The sequence below is a fragment of the Sinohyriopsis cumingii genome, chromosome 12, assembly GCF_028554795.1.
Source record: "Sinohyriopsis cumingii isolate HCF-2022 chromosome 12, ASM2855479v2, whole genome shotgun sequence".
Taxonomy (NCBI): Eukaryota; Metazoa; Mollusca; class Bivalvia; order Unionida; family Unionidae; genus Sinohyriopsis; species Sinohyriopsis cumingii.
In genome coordinates, this window is record NC_142972.1 from 20,562,021 (window position 1) to 20,579,875 (window position 17,855).

Below are 17,855 nucleotides of genomic sequence, written 5' to 3' on the forward strand. Positions count from 1 at the left end.
ATGCTTCAATGCTGTATCATGTGTCATATACCATAGCCATGCACCATGCTTCAGTGCTATATCATGTGTCATATACAATTGCCAAGCACTCTGCCTCAAGGTCAAGTTCTCAGAGATAATGCTATATCATGCATCACATACCATAGCCAGGCACCCTGCTTCAAGGTCAAGTTCTCAAGGGACAATGCTATATCGTGTCATATACCATAGCCAGACACCCTGCTTCAAGGTCAAAGTTCTCAAGGGATAATGCTATATCGCGTCATATACAATAGCCATGCACCCTGATTCAAGGTCAAGTTCTCGAAAGATAATTTAATTCCATTTCCTTACTCTGGCTGTCAATTTTAACTCCATAAGATATCTGGTTTACTAATCTCCACACCTCATCTATTTCTGTATACATAAATAGTCATGGTTATTTGGGATCATTTTAATAGTGAACAATACAAAACTTGCAATACATGGAGTTCCAACTCAAATTTTATTGAATGAAATGAGACAAGTCATCATATCACCATACTAGAATACAAATAAATTATCACAACACATCTCTGATGGAATTTCAAATAGGTATTGGATTAGACAGAAATTCATGAAAGGTATATTTTTGCAAATGATAAGTATCCACAATAACGTTACCTTTTACATGATCATTCACTTCTGCTACAAAAAGAAATCAGAAACATTATGAAAACTTCATGCAAACATCCAGAACAAAACTTTATGCAACAAAACTACAAAAAACACAAGATAAATATGTTCATGTTCAACTGCATCAAAGACGTGCAATAAAAGCAGGACTTGTTCTTTTATCTAGACATAAATAAAGAAAAAATTGCATCATGGGCAAGCAGTGTGTGGCACATGCTGAATTGTGTTATGTTCCAGCAGTGGGTGGAATATGATAAATTATATTATGTGCAAGCAGTGATTGGTACATTTAACTATTCAACAACTTTAATAAATTTGCACATAAAATAAACACATTTGTGAGATTTAATTTACTGCATTACTGCAGAGTATGTAAAACTGAATATTGCATTACTGCGGAATATGAAAAACTGAATGGCAGTGCCATGTAACATTGTACAGTGTTTTATGTTACTTAATATGTGACACTTACAAGGAAATTCATTGAATTGCTGGCCTACCATGGTGAGATCATTAAAGTTCACAATCATGAAGTCTATTAACTTTAAGAGAGCTGTAAAGTTATTGAGCAGGCACTGAAAATAACCAAGTTTCAAGGCCATATCTTAAAGATCATTAAAACTGCAGAAATGGTGTACAAATCTTATATGTGATCTTAACCCTGGAGACAAAACCCTGGCTGTCATAAATGGAATCTTGTCAAGCACAAGTGCACAACACTGTTCATCCCTGCACCTCAAACAGTTAATGATACAAAGCATAAATATACAAAAAATAAATAATGGAGTTGTGAACTTTATCCCATGGGTAAAACCCCAAATGTGCCATGAAACATCTTTTAGTTGCAACATACATGTATGCCAAGATTTCTCCCTTGATTTTAAAACACTTTTAAGATAACAAGCAGAACATGTGTGTGACTGTAACCTGTGAGATACAACCCCCAATAAACAAAGTTTGAGCCCTTCTGTTCAAATGGCTCAGAATTAAAATGTGGAAAGGAAAGTGTTGTAGAGAAATTTAACAGACAACACCTTGACTTCAAACACAAGATCCCCAATGCAACACACAACAGACCTGTTAATGATGAGATGTATACAAAGATGCATCCCTTGTCTCAACTGATTACAGATTAGATTTAAGTGCATGGAAAGCAAAGCCATTGAGCCATGGTCTTAAAGACAGCACCACCAATGTGGTATGTAGCACACCTAGTAATTATGTAGAAGTATGTAAAGTTTCATGCCTTATTTTCAAATGACTTTAACACTGTAGACCAGAAGGTAAAGTGAAGAAAAACTAAATACTGAACGTTGATGTTGATGACAGCATACTGAAAGTGGTGTGTGACAGACCTTCTAGTAATGATGCACAAGTAAACCAAATTTCATCCCTACATCTTAAATGTCTTTAAAGTTGTAGAAATGTAAAATACTGAGCAGTGATCATGATACAGAAAACAAGAACCCTAATATACTATGTTAAAAGACATAAAACAGAAGGGAAACTGTGATAGAAGGATATTAAGACCAACCAACAGAAGCATGGTTACTGTGCTCACTGCTTTTCTTCAAAGGGGTGGGAGATCCATTAACCTTTTATATTATAAACATGCTGAACAATGCATCCAAAAAACTAAATGTACATTTAGACTTGGCGATGTACAGTGTCAAAAATAAAGCAAGAGGTGATGGGTGCATTGCAGATGGCACCAGTGTCTACAATTAACTCAGCCTTAAAGAAAACTTCTGTTGGAAAAGCGAACTTGGGAGATTAGCATTCAGAATCTTGTCAATGTAAAGGCGCATATCTTTGCTTGAAGTGTGTTATTCCTTAGTAATAGTATGCTGTTGATAACAAAGTGAGGAGTAATGGCAATCGGGGCCATAACTCTTCTAAATAATAATGTGGAAAACTTGAAATTAAACTTGTTCAAGGTCTCAGTATAAAACTGCATGCCAAATTTGTCTGAAATGCAACAAAGCTTAGTAAAGTTATGCTATGGAAACCAAAACAAGGAGGATGGGCAGTCAAGGGCAATAATTCCTTTAAATGATGCTGTGGAACACTGAAAATCAAATTTACACAGTCTCATCAATATGAAGCTACATGCCAAATTTGGCTGAATCCAATTAGGGGTACAAACTCTCTTAAATGACACTAAATCCATAAAAGACACACAGGTCTTTGGGATAATGTTTCTTTCAAATTGCCTAAGAATATATTGATTAGCTCCTAAGCTATGCTGGTTATAAGCAATATTCCATGTCAAGGTATAAGTTAATTGACAGGCTCCTCACTCTATCAACATCAACCCGACATGCCAAAAGGGACCATCCATTTAGTACCTACCCAAAAATCTGGCAAAGCTTGTCCCCTTCCCCCTGTACACATGCATACTTTTTTTTACCCCCACCCCCACACCCCCATTTCCATTGCATACATACATTATCAGTAGAGCCCCCCATATGCAAGCATATGCAGCTGGGTTAACCCCACGCCTCCCTCCATGCATACATACTAAATGGATGGCCCCAAACCCATTAAATGCTTATCAATGACAATTGGACAATATACACACCAAAATGCATCTGAACATACTGGTTACAAGGACCTGCTGTGGTGGAAATCTAATACTGATGAATTATATCCCTCTTGCACATTCATAAAAGTTTATATAATTAGTGATATTACAGTACCAGAGGCAAAGAAGATGGAGATGATATCAATGACACTGATGATGACAATTATACATGAAGCTTTGTAAAATGTGTTTAATACACTTCAACTGAGTATTTTTAAATAGTTAACAACATACACCCATGCTTTAAATACGATTTATACACAAATCTAAATGAAACCCTGAATTGGGGACCATCTGCTGGAGCTCCATTAGGATTCCTCTGCTGGAGCTCCATTAGGATTCCTGCTTGTAATAATAATGCTGGCCAACTCTGAACAGACGCTCCATTAGTGCTTCTTTACAAATACAATATATTTAAGCCCATCCATTCTGGTATGTTAGTATTCTTTCCCTGAGATTATTTCAGCATCAAGCTTGTGTCTATCTTACCTAAGTAATATCTGATTTACAACAAAATTCTGGATAACTGTCTAATCTGGTCCCATTCACGACTTGAATAGGTAGGTTACACAGTATCTACCAAAGGAGACAAGACTACCATAAACTCCCTGCTGGAGCATCGCTTGAGCTCTCTGAGGGAGTAGCAATCTGATCTTCAGAAACACACCCCTCTGGAACCTCTTCACACTGGATAAATGAGGCAATGGCTTGTTCTCCCTTTAGAGGACTTAAAGGTCTTTGTAGGACCATTGATGCAAGTACCTCTGCTAAATCATAAACTTCTGCCTCTCCCTTCTCTACAGAAAAAGAAGAGTCCTTTGCAAGGATTTCTGAGTGGTAGCTGAATCCTATGGCCAGCTGGTCACTGCTAGCCTTTCTCGACCCAGGTGTATTACATAAACTGTCATCTCTCCGTCCATTTTCAAGTGGTTCCCCATGTCCATATGGCAGATCTTTATCAGTAGCTTCAACTTTCAAGGGAGTTGATTCTTTAGCTAGGACATCAGAGTGATAATTGAAGCCAATAGCCAGCTCCTCTCCTCTCTTCCTGGGAGTTAGAATGATCCCATCCTCATCTTGCTTCAACTTCATTTCGTGTACTGGATCTTCCTCACTGCAAGTTTCCTCCTTTCTGCAAACACCCACTTCAAGAGGAGCATTTTCTTTATCTTCAAACATCTCCTCCTCCATCCTGACCGCAGCTTTCTCATTTAAATTGCTTGCTATTCCAGACACGAAATTCTCCAACCTTTCCAGATCCTGCAAACCTCCTCGTTTACCAACCGGACTTGGGCAAGTACTTGGCTTGGTCAACATTCCACTATGTACCTGTTCTGACTTTTGACCTTCTCTGTCCCCAGATCCCATATCTGCTCTGATAACAGTCAAAGTGGGATCACATTTTAGGCGGACATCACGACACATCTCCCCTGAACTGAGATGAGTAAATTCTCCTCTGAAATACAAGTTATGAAAAATTAAAAGAATACATTTCATGAATTCATTTCTATTAAGTCTGAAACTTTAAAAGAGAAACTAGAGAGAACATTAAAAAACATTTAATTAGCACAGAAAACTTTTTTGAGCGAAGTTGATAGTCTTCTCACATGGTTATAACAATAACTCAATTTAATAAAAACTGATTTCTAAAAAGTATTTATCTAAATTATAAAATGACGTTAATAATTTAGAACCAAACAGCTCCATTACGTCAAGTGCCAGAGTTTAGTACTTACTTTCAATATCTTGGGCCTAATATCTCTGCATTTGGCATGTTTCTATACATGTATTTTGTGAATTTAAATCTTAAATATGTAAAAAAGTTTTTGTTTCTAATTTTCTGAAACAGAACCTTAATCTTGCATGTACACATTATACATGAATCAGTAGATGGTTTAATGCCATCTTTTACAATAAATGAAAGAGCAAATCAATCATCCATAATGTTTCAACCATTTATGCACAAAAATTTCTAAAAATAAGCAAACTTTTCCATAACTATAATACCACAGCTTACTCTGATGCACCTTTCTGTTGTGGCTTTTTTGGCTTCTTTTTCCATTTGCCATCTTTCTTTCCATCAAGAGGAACCAGATTTCTATAAAGAAAAAAAAAAACGAGAACCATGATCAGTCAGTGTATGCCTATCCCATATTTAAACATCTCCTAAGTAGGAAGTAGTAGGGTATGGATGAACTTGGGAGATTATTGACAAAAGTGTCCCGATGACCTTGGACAAGGAATGCAGACTGAACAAAACTTGATGCACATAAACCATTAATTTCTAATTAGTCATGTCCGTGACCGACTTATAGACCCCAGAATTATAAGGTCTCTTAATCATCTTACATGCAAACCATCTATCAAGTTTTAAGAACTTACACTGGTGCAAGTTATGCTGCAAAACACCATCTTTCTTTGACCTTTTGACCTCAAATTCAAAAGGCCGTATCCAAACCTTAAGTCCGTCAAGGTCCTAGTCATCATGCAAGCAAAAACATTTGTCTTCTTTTAGTCAGTTGATCTTAACTACTGACCTTTTGACATACAAAATCAATGAGCTTTTGTACCTAAACCTGCAAGTCATCCATAAACTTTGGAAAAGGTACACAGTTGATAACAAATGTCTGAGCATAAACCATTGTTCTTCTTTTAGTCAGTGATCTCGAACTTGGATGCATACCTTCATTACTAAAACCATCTCATACGTTACGGTGATAATTAATCCCACTGATTTACTCCTCTGGTCAACAATTCATTCACAACATGAAAATAATGGGTTTCACCCCACTCAAAGTCCTATAGATGCCTGGACGTAGTACAATCTAGTATTTTCAAGCACATCAACAAATGAAGAGTCTGATTATTCGAATAATTCTGGCATGCCATATCACTGCAGAAAAATATTTTGCCAATAAACTGATACCTCAAGTGAAGCAAGAAATTTTGTGATATTTTCCATTGAAACATGGTGAAAAAACTGCAGCTAACAGCTCTGACCAAGTGATTCAAAAGTTAAACTGCTGAAAAGGATGCAACAAAGTCATTGAATTTAATACTTCCCTTGTGGTGACCCTGAGCGTGAGGCTTGGGAAATAGCTGTAGTATGTTATACTGTCAATATATGTTATATAACTGGCTTTAGTTCCATTCCACTGAAGAAGTGGTTTAAAAGTTATACTCTAGACAATGATAAAGTCACAGAATTACATCTGCCCTTGTGGTGAACTTAACCTCAGGAAGTGGACACAGCTATGACATCTGATGTACTGTCAAATCACGATATACAAGTCAACCAGGGGCCCCTGGTGGCTGAGTGGTCTAAAGTGCTCATCTTTACCAATCGCTGCCATCTCTCCCCTGTCCATATCTTAGACTCAGCCTGCGTTGGTATCTGAGAAAGCTTGCCAGTAGCTTCCCATCATTCCAGTGGTTCTTACTGGAGCTTTCCTGGGTTCTTTCTCCACCAGTTATAATGGCTGCCATGTATAGCCATATTGCGCTATGAAATGGTGTTAAACTCAAAACACCACCACCTGGACAAAAGTTCATAACTGGTATGTCATGTAATGTCTAGTAATGATATATCATATCCTTAGACAAAGGTTCATAAAAATCTTTCCAGCCATTACAAAGTTAAGGGTCGGGCATCAAAATGCAAATAGATATCAATGCCATATCATAAGTATGATTTTAGACAGGTACATAAAAAACATAAGTTTTAGTGACAAGAAAATACTGTAATCACTGCATGGGGCCTGATGAAATGTAAACCCCTGACATAATTTCATGATTTGTGACAATGTTTCCCCACAGCAGATGTATTAACACTCTTTCCTTGTGAAAATTATTTATCTTTGATAATTTTTGTATGTTGTTACAATTCTTTAAAATATAAATACCATAAATTCAAAAGACTAAAATATTCTGAATGTAATCCTGAGGTGAGTAAAAATGCAAGTTCAAACTATGTAACTTGCAACGATTTGATCCAATCACTCAAATTATCTCTGGTCTCTTTATGTCACTGAAATTTTTTAATTTTTAACAGGTTCAGCTGTAACAGAGCATGGATAATTCCAACCCCCAAAATTTGGGTTCCCCTTCCATGAAACTGGGATATTATAATTGCAAAATTAGTATACTGGGGAATTTTAACACACAGGCTTAAGGTTTTTAACCTCCTATCCTCAATTTTCTTTGCAACTTATTTTCAGATGTCCTTTCACAACACATTAAAAAAATAAGCCAAACTTAGCTATATAATTTTATTCTTGTTTTACAGAGAAGTGTCCTTTCTAAATAAAAGTATTAGTTGAAGATGCTGTTGTATCTTGGCAAGAAAAAACAAATTTATGTTTATTCTTCTAACCTAATGTAAATGTAAATATTTTATTACTTGCAGGTGTTAGTGGAATACAGGTGCCCTTTGATTATATGACACCATTAGCTTTACATCAAATTAAACTTGTTTTACAGGATAGGAATCTCTGCTGCATATTTATCACAATGACACAAATCGACAAATTAGATTGTTTTGAGAAAGTGTTTTAAGGCACAGCAACACAATTATTTTGTGCAGGGCATAGGCAACTGGACTAATGTGTGTTGCAGATTAACACACCACAGTAGCTGACCTGGGCTGATAATGACAGTAGGATTTCGAACCTGCACACTTTGATTGTGAGTGCAGCATACAAAATGCTGAACCACTGCATATCCTCAACAAACCACTGAACCACTGTGGCTTTTCAATAAACCACTGAGCCACTGCAGCTCATCAACAAACCATTGAGCCACTGTGGCTCCTCAAAATTTTTTAATAATGATTGGTATATACAACTATATTTCAGCCAAAAAAATATAAAGCATGAAACAGTATGTCATATAAAACATGGTTCATTAGAAGTAGTCAAACAAGTTGCTTTAACAGCATTTCATGCTATAGCAGGTATTGAACTTTATACAACCATTTCTTCCTATTTTTGACTACGTAGCCTTGTTCTCGCTGTAGACATAATTTCATTCAAGTATTAGGGTCCAGCCTGGACCCTGACTTGTGATGAATACAAGCCTGCCAACCCCGACGAGTCCATCTCAGTAAGGCAGTTGATTTTTTTCCGTAAGATTGACCAGTTTTCACTAAGATGTAACAAAATATTAATAACTGCTATTATAAAGCTGGAAAACATAATTAAAAGTTCGACTCCGCTACAATGGGTGATGTTTGTGATGTGATTTGGATTTTTAATGTAGCTTTAACAATTTTTCAGTCATATCACTATATTGTCTGCAATGTGGCAGTTTATAGTGATATCTAGCACTGGGGCATCATGCAGCAGACATGTAGCATCATGACCCACCCAGTCACATTAACCTGACACCAGGTCGACCTGTCCTAAGACTAACCTCTTAATGCAGAGCGCCAAGCAGGGCAGCTGTTAGTACCATTTTTGTAAGTCTTTGGTATGACTCGATCAAGGATCAAACCCACAACCTCCCGCATCTGAGGCAGATGCTCTAACCACTAGGCCACTGGAGTGGTCGCAGCGACGATAAACATTATGTTGAACTAAAAGTTTGTAAAGTACGTGTTGACTTTATTTACCACTAGTACAGTTGCACAAACTCTAGTTCCAAACCCTATGCAGTTCAACGGTTTGTTGCTATCTCTCAACTTGACATAATTCTTGGAAATTCTTTTCCATTTCACATGATGACAGCAAATCATATCTCCCGACACAAGACATGCACAAATTGGCATGTGATATCCAATAAACGTAACTGTGTCCTTTCCAGCTTTTATTCACAAGAATCTGAATACTCCTTTTTATTCTTGTGTTGATTATTAACACTTTTCTAGAAGCTTATTTTCCCTTTCATCTTAAACACGCATCACTTTCTGGACGCCATTTTAAAAAATTCTATAAGCAACAGTTGATCATGCAGACGCTTTGCATGAACAAATAGGTGCAGTTTAAAGTGGCTGGGATGCTGCTGTAAAGTTAGTCTGGTTCCCTGTCAGACTAATTTCACTAATTCTAAGATGAAACCCGGATCCAAATAGAACATGGATGAACCAACTATCCCGATTTTTTGGCAACGATCATTTTTCCGTAGTTTTTCCTAGTATGCTGTAAGTCTGTATTTTAAGGGTAATTTTCATAAGACTTACGGCAAAATTGTAAGAGTTGGCAGGTCTGTGAATAGATGCACATAAAAGTAATTCCAAGCTTCTGTATAATTCAGATAACTTCTGGTAAGGAAAAACAAGTAAAATTATGGTTCTAATCTAGTAACATATGTTATGATATGAATGGAATGAGGGAAAATTTCTGGCAATCACAATTCACCAGCATTCAACTGGGATATTTAAAAACCAAACACATCTGGGGCCACCAATGGAAATGGGTCTGCCAGGTGGCATTATGATTACTGCAGAATTATCCCTGCAGAGTTTTATTTTTTGTGCATTTTTTTCCCCTTCACATTAATGTCTTGAATGAAAGTTGGAAAATTATTAAACTTCAAATTTTTCTTACGTAAAAAGATTCAAAACTGCTGTGTATTATATATGAATGTGCCTTACTCATCAATCCAGTCTTGTGGAAACAGGATCTCACAAAAGTACCGTGCATCTTTAATCCATCCGGTACTCTGAAAGTAAAAAACGAGTGATCTACTGTACATAATCGCTTATGAGTGGAGTCCAAATGTACACATATCACAAAATGCACCAGCAGATTTGGGTCTACATTGTTTGTTTCACTGACTACCCCAAGCAAACTGCAAAAAACCAAATCTAGTCACTTTACAAGATTGCAGATCTGGGTCTTTGCAGTTTGCAGTTGGACTCAACTTACAAGCACAAGAACATAGGGTAATTTTTTGCTATTAATTATTCTGCATATTAATGTCATCATTAAATATAATATAAACAACAGAACAATGCCAACCAAAATTAAACTTATACTGCATAAGAAGTGTCACATCTTAATGGTCAAAAGCTTTTTAAGAAATCCAAGTTTTTGTTATATTATTTGTATACATAAAAAAAAACTGTCCATAAAATCAAGACTTTTAATTTGAGTCTGTGTTTTGAGGTAATTATATCGACTAAATGGCAACAACAACAACATCAACAGTTCATAAATGAGTCATAACCCAAATATGTTCCCAAGATCAAATTTTGTTGGTGTGAATAACAAGAGTCCCTTGAAGGGACTGATGCCCTCCTACTGGCTGAAAAGAATGTCCTAGAATCCATCTATGATATTCTGAAGTCACAACAAGATTATCAGGAAGGCCACTGTAGCCTACAGGATGTAAGATCTGCACCATTTTCATTTAGGACCAACAAGACACAGCAAAAAGTCTTTTGGCAAAAACTTTCTGTTGATATGACCATCTATTCAAAAAGGTGTAGCATTTAGATTTTATTGGATGTATGATCAACATTATCTTCATTAGGACCAACCAGAGATTGTTTTAAGAAATTTGTGGTGAAAACCTGATGCTGATATAACTTTCCATTATGAAGGAGTAGCAATAACAAAAGTGAGAAGGCTGCTGTGGTAGCCATGTCAGATTTGAACCAACTAGATATCATAAGGAATATTTTGGCAAAAGACCCATGCTGATATGACCAAAGTAGCAATAACAAGATTTTCAAGATGGCCACCATGACTGCCATACTGATCAGCACCATTTTCCTTTAGGACTACCTAGACCTCATAAGAATTCTAGTGATATAGTTTTTGGTTAAGGAAGAAACAGCTATCACAAGATTTTAACAACAGCTGCAACGGTGGCTATACTGTACGTCAGATCAGCAGCAATTTCATTTAGAAGCAACTAGGCATCATAAGAAGTATTTGATAAAAGCATTCTGTAAATATGGTTTTCCTTTCAGGAGTAGTGATAGGATATTCATTGTAGCCATATTGGAGGTCAGACAGGACAGGCTTCATAAGAAATCTTCAGGTGAAATCCCATATCAATATGACTCTGTACAGGAGTTACAATTTTGAAAAAAATTCAAGATGGCAACCACTGTGCCATACTGGATTTCAGATATGTATTGTTGACATTGCAGTCTAATGGTACACGATAAAAAAGGTCTTTTAGTGAAAACCCATTTATAATATAACCATCTGTTCAGGAAAAGCAAAACATTTTTCAAGATGGCCATTGTGGCAGCTATACTGTCCAAGCGGCATCCTTTTCTTTTATAAGCAGCTTCACCTTGGGATGAATGTGTGTGTCCAGTTTCATGCAAGTCCTTTAATTTGTTTAGGTGGAGCTGTAATAACATACTTGTGCTAACAGACAAACAAAACATCAATGATGGACAACAGGCCATCCCATATGCTTCTCTGGTCTATTCCACAGTGTATCTTGTCATCTGTCCATCACAATATAATGCTGCAATGATGTCCCCTTGATTTAAAATTTTTAATATGCTACTGGCATTTCTGCTTGAACATCTGTCTTGATACCTAATCATGTTACTGGCAAGAAAAGACAATGTGTTGATATATTCTTAAGTCCTACTTTTTTGGCTACTGCAACTCTGTATTGCCTCAGTATTGCCTCCTCAATCTTGGACTGTTCCACATTTTTCAGAAAACCCAGCTTGTAGACGAGATCTTTGGCTTTAACATTTTGACCTATTTCTGTCATTTTGTCTACAAATGAAAGATATTCTCCAAGATCCTTTGGTTCCTCAATGTAAGGTTGTCTCTCTCTACTTCTCCAATCCTCCGACTCCTTTTTTGGAATAGTGGTCCTTGCAGTTTCCCCGTCTTCAGGTTCTCGGCTCCTCCAATTTTCTGGATCTTGACCTCTTTGTCCTCGATTATTTTTGTCCTTTTTCATTTTCCTTGAATCTTTATCTTTCTTCCTGCCATGCTTGGCCCCAGTCTGTATGTCTGAATTGTTGCCCTCTCTCTTGACATTGACTGAGTCATCATTCTTGATGTCTTTTTCTTTAATGAGCTTGTCCACTGATTCAGGGCTTTTAGATGCAGATTCTGGCTCAGTTGATTGCTTCTTTGTTTTACTGCCCATCTCTATATCTTGCTTCTCAAAATTAATGATCTCCTCCTGTAAAACTGGACTCTTATATGACAATTTTGTACACTTTTCATCTGAAAAAAATTAATAGAATGCAATGTTATTTACAGCCAACAGCATAAGCATATCATAAACCATTGCACGTTTTGAAAATTAGCAAATGGCATCGTCATGAACAGTGAGTATTCATTTTTTTTTACACAAATCATTTTTTGGGTTTTGCATTTTCCTTTAATTGTTCTTAATATATTTGTGGGAACCAAGGAGGCACAGGGGTTAGTGATCTGAACTGTGTGGGTTCTAATCCTACCATCATATCAGTTCAGGTAAGCTTCTGTGGTGTATCCCTGGGCAAGACACTTTACTCCTATTACCTTGGCACAAAATAATATATACACCATAGAAATTTCTCATTTTAGCATGTAGTTTATACTCAGAAACGTCATGTACTTGAAACAAACAAGGTCATATGGCACTGAATTTCAAACTGACATTTGTCTTCTTGAAAGCAGGTAAACATATGACTAAACCTCGAAAAGACGTATAAAACTTTTAATCAATTTCAGAGTAAACAATTTAAACAGGAAAATAAGCAAAAGTTCAGGGGAAAAATATCAAAATATGGTTTACATGTGTATCAAATGGTATCCATATATAACCAGAATACATACACATTCAAGCATGCATGTGCACAAATACACACACACATATTTTAGGTTTAAAGATACAAATATGCATATGACATTAAAAATCCAGCAAATGGACATTAGCAAGGATGCAAAGGAGATTTCAAAAGGCTGTCATCTCCAGTTTTTCTCTGCATTCTTATTAGCTTCTGTCTGTCTGTCTGCCTATCACTTGCATATACACAGACATGAATGGTCACAAGCAAAAGAGTTGTACTAATCAGCATCAGGTAACAGTGCAATGATAAGCACACTAATGAGATTGATAATTACAAACATAAGCACCCAGTTGAAATGACAGTATTTTAAAACAAATTGCTTTCAGGGTCAATTGTAAGCTTTTACAAATCTACTGATACATAATGGTTACAGTTATGAAACATCTGTGACAGGAGAAAGAAAGACAGAAACAAAGACATGCGCAAGAGGAACAAGCATAAAGCACTAAAGGAAAAAATAAATTGTACTTGTGTAAATTTAACAAAAAATTAATAATACTCCATGTAAGGCTCAAACAGCTGTTATAATATGTAATGGCAATTTACTGACACAACTCAACTCACGTATATAGCTTGCAGGAAAGTTAGTATATATAGATAGCATGTTGCCCTGTGAGGTTCTTTGGGGTAATTGTCTGAAACAATTCTAATTTCCCTACACGAAAACAAAATACTTTGCACATGTCTTTGCATTACAAGTAAAATCTTTAACTGTATATTATTTCCCTGCTCTGCAATAAATACTTTTCTGAACTATTGCAATCGTATTTTCTCCATGTTGGCTGGAGATAAAATTTAGTCTTCAACTTTCTCTATTACATAGGATTCTTTGAAGTTGTGCAATGAAGTAATTCATCGAATGTTAAACAATTAATGATGTTAAACATATTGCATTCTAAATTTATTCAATACTGATTTTAGAATGCTCATCGTTTGTATGTATATGATGTTGTTTGCCAAAGCTAAAGATTGTGAATTCATAGATGGGTAAAGTAGTCTACAAATGAATGAAAACAAGAAATGCTACATAAAAAGATCAAGGCAAGTAAAAGATACACAGAAATCTTTATTTCTAGCATAATTTCTGACCTTGTTATTAACATAATACTATAAGCTGCTTGTTTTTGCCCTCGTTGTGGATCAACTTCATTCATACACCTCTTCTAAATTTAGCTACCCACATTACAATATTCAGATTGTGTTAACGACTTCCCAAAATGCAATCAGATAAAGGACAGAAAGTACATAATGACAGCAAACACTGAAAGTCAGTTGTTTTCTTTAACACATTAACCCCTAGCGACGACATAACGGGGTAGGAAGTAGTAGCTTACTGCCGAGCTCTGTTGCATCATGGTCATGCATGATACACTAAAGTGGGTGGTATTATAGAAAGGTAGACAGATGTAGCTGTACAATGATACCAAATAATCTGGAATATCTAGTTGTACTACAAAATACAGATAAAAAACCTCATTTTTTGGACCTGACTTTTCTACCGAAAATTCACCTATGGTCGGAATCCTGTGGTAAAATTTCCTATCAACTGAGATATTATCCTGTAGGTATATCTATGCTCCAGACATACAACCTACATGTGTGGGAACAGCAGATAACTCTAAGATACTTTGTAGATTTAAAAGACTAAGACACCTACTTGTGTGGGAAGAGCAGATAACTCTAAGATACTTTGTAGATTTAAAAGACTAAGACAACCTACTTGTGTGGGAAGAGCAGTTAGCAAGATTAACTCGAAGATACTTTGTAGATTTAAAAGACCAAGACTATACACAGATACACTGCAGATTATTCTAATATATTGTCATCCTAGAATAAAATACACTGGGGAAAAACTATTTTTTAGTAACAGTAACTTTGAACTTTGAGATAATAATCCCCAAATCAACCAGGTTTTCGTTGGGGCTAAGGGAAACAAATTAGTAATTTTATCAAGAAATTAAGTTCTTAGCTAGAAACAAAATACAAAGCAAAAGTAGATCTTTTTGCAGGTGGGTGTAAAACTAATTTTAATTATATTTGCCTGTTACAACTACTTTTGCTTTTTTTATTTGGCCTCTAATCCCCAGTTGAAGCATATTATTCCCTCCTCCAATTAGTACATTGGATCTCAGTCTGACTCTTACGACACAGTCAACATACAGAATACCATCCTCTTTTGACTTGGACCTCAAGTTGGATGGAAAGAGAGAATCCATGCAATTGAGGCAGGTAAGTATTATGTAATTAGGATTATTTTTACCCCTAAAAAAACTACATTACCTGTTACTGATGCATTGCTGAATTTACAAGCTAGGAGTGAGGGTGATGACCTAAAGAAATCTGGTATAGAAAACAACTGTACTTATCCTTATGATAGGAGTGTTCACCACTGTAAGCTGTTGGAAGCTTGGGCCTCTTGTTGTGCCATTACTGTAGGGCACAAGAAAAATATCCTTCTGCTCTGAAGTGCCAAAGATCAGACATGATTTAAGGGACCGCCATAACATTTTTTTTTATAAATGTGCAGGGGGATTCAGGGGTACGCCCCCAATTTCTCAAGGGGTGGTACTCTGATCTAAGGGGTTTAGGGGTTCAAAGGCACCTGGCCAAAAATGCATTGTACACTTAACTGATCGTGATGGAACTTATTATAATAATATATCACCAAGATGTTACTTCATTCCATTCAAATATCATTTTTAAAAAATTATTTTATAAAACTTTCAACAATACTTGAATACTTTCAGACTGTTCATTGTTAGAACAACTTTTTCTCCAACAATATCAATGCTGAAGTTATTATATGTGCATGTCGGTGTTCATACACTAATTCAGTCACAATTTGTCTATAATTTGCAGCAAATATTTTATATTACACTTTTCTCTTTTCTAATAAAATCTGTTAAATAAATCACCCATATACATTAATTATATACAATCAACATGGTTCCCATGCTTTTCTAAAGATGAATTTCCGGGTCATTTCCAGGGTTTTTCCAGGAGGAATTTAATTCTTTCAAGGTTCCCAAATGACCATTTCTGAATGGAATTATAGAACATTTTATATTATAAAACATGCATTTTATAAATCTAAAGATGTTTCTCTTTCAAGACTCTCCAAAACATTTAAAAAAGAAAAGATGATCATGTACAAAACCACAAAAGGTATCACACAAAACAAGTTTGATTATATTCCTATAAAGTGGCATGTAAGACATTTCAATGTACAGAAAATTCAAACTTTACTTGGCTGCCCTGAATAATGTTGCTAAGTGGGAACAACATAATGAATGTAAATTATGTTTTGTTTCCTTTCAAACCTTTAATTCTAAAGAATTCTTTCGCATATATATATATATATATATATATATATATATATATATATATATATATATATAGATATAGATATGCATCTCATAGAAAGTAACATTTCCTTTTACAGTATATATATAAAAAACAATAAACACAAATAATTTTAATCTTATCTTGTAACGAAAAGAGTTTAACCGTGAATTTATCTGTGCCAATAAAATCTCAAAACAAGATTTGTCAAACAACCTAATCTCCTTAAGACAATCGGGTTAAAAATACATTATTTAAAAACATTTTCAAAAGGGTTGCTTTAAATTTTGACAAAGGACCTTCAAATGTATATACTGTTGTATAAACAAGGACTGAATTTTCTGTAAAATCAACTTGTCTTCTTGTAATTTGTTAAACCAGTCCCCAAACCTGTACTTATACAGGGGGTCGTATCTTTTTTTAATCAATACTACAAGGAACGACAATTTCTCATTTCAGCTCCGAGTCAACAATTCTGACTACAAATTTGGCTTAAAACAAACAGCAGTCTGTTTTCTAATCTGTTTCCTCTGAATATTCCCACCCAATTTTTCATATTTGGACATTTAGGTTGGGGTGTGGGTTTATTGAAACTGCACATCAATAATTTGGAATTTGCCACCACCGTGCGGTAGTGACATATGGTAGTTGCTTACCAGTGGGCCTAGAAAATTTAAACCTATGTTATATCGACTTATACCTGCATGAAAGCAATAGAAAAATGATTTATTTTCTCAGAAATGTCAAGTATTATAATCATTATGCCTTTAATCCGCTGAAAAACTAGACGAAACTATGGCATGGATGAAACCTGACCCGGTACTTGCCATTTGACTTACTAGTCACATAACTTCACAAATCTCAAATGACGACATCGGAAGTCCAATAGTGATGTGCTATCAACAACAAACTCCTTTTTAATGTTGGAATACATAAATTCAATTATATTAAATGAAAGTCAGATACTTTTTATAAAAATCAGCAATCTGGCCAGTCTGATATATCAAGCAGAGAGCAAATGTCAACATGGTAGTCACATGATTCTACTAAACTCCAGAAGCTGCTCTCGGAATATATAAATATGGAAAAGTTTACGTTCTTTCATTTTTGTATTTTTATTACAACCAGTATACGACTTTCATTTAATGTTATTTTCTCTACAACATTTGAAAATGTTGGTTGTTTGATTTGTGTACTCATGCAACTAGCAATGCAATTCAGGAGTACCATGTTACATTTCATCAATGCTGTAATGTTTCTCTTATCTTTCAGCAGATTAAAGACATTAACGATTTTAATACAATTGCTGAGAAAATAAGTAATTTTCATATCGATTTCATGCATGTATCACTCAATCTAACAACGTTTAAAGTTTGCTAAGCCATCCGGTAAGCAGCGATGCTTTGCCGCCACCATGTTGGCCTCTTGTGATGATAGACTGGTTTTCATACCTTCTATGTAAGGAAAGATACAGATATCAAGCTGACTTTGAAAATAAAACGAACCTAATCCACT

At 35.5% G+C, this 17,855-nt stretch overlaps 1 protein-coding gene across 2 annotated transcripts in view; it reads right to left on the reverse strand.

Annotated features, from left to right (window-relative positions):
* Window positions 1–469: 469 nt before the first annotated feature.
* LOC149786067 (uncharacterized) overlaps window positions 470–17,855 on the reverse strand; it is a 52,047-nt gene continuing 34,661 nt past the window's right edge. For both annotated transcript variants that reach the window (XM_089976359.1, XM_089976357.1), the window contains exons 4-7: window positions 11,792–12,387; window positions 9,828–9,895; window positions 5,256–5,336; window positions 470–4,694 (exon numbers count right to left, since the gene is read on the reverse strand). In XM_089976359.1, the coding sequence (XP_089832485.1) occupies window positions 3,833–4,694; window positions 5,256–5,336; window positions 9,828–9,895; window positions 11,792–12,387 (1,607 nt within the window). In that variant the 3' untranslated portion in view covers window positions 470–3,832. The remainder of the gene's footprint in view (window positions 4,695–5,255; window positions 5,337–9,827; window positions 9,896–11,791; window positions 12,388–17,855) is intronic.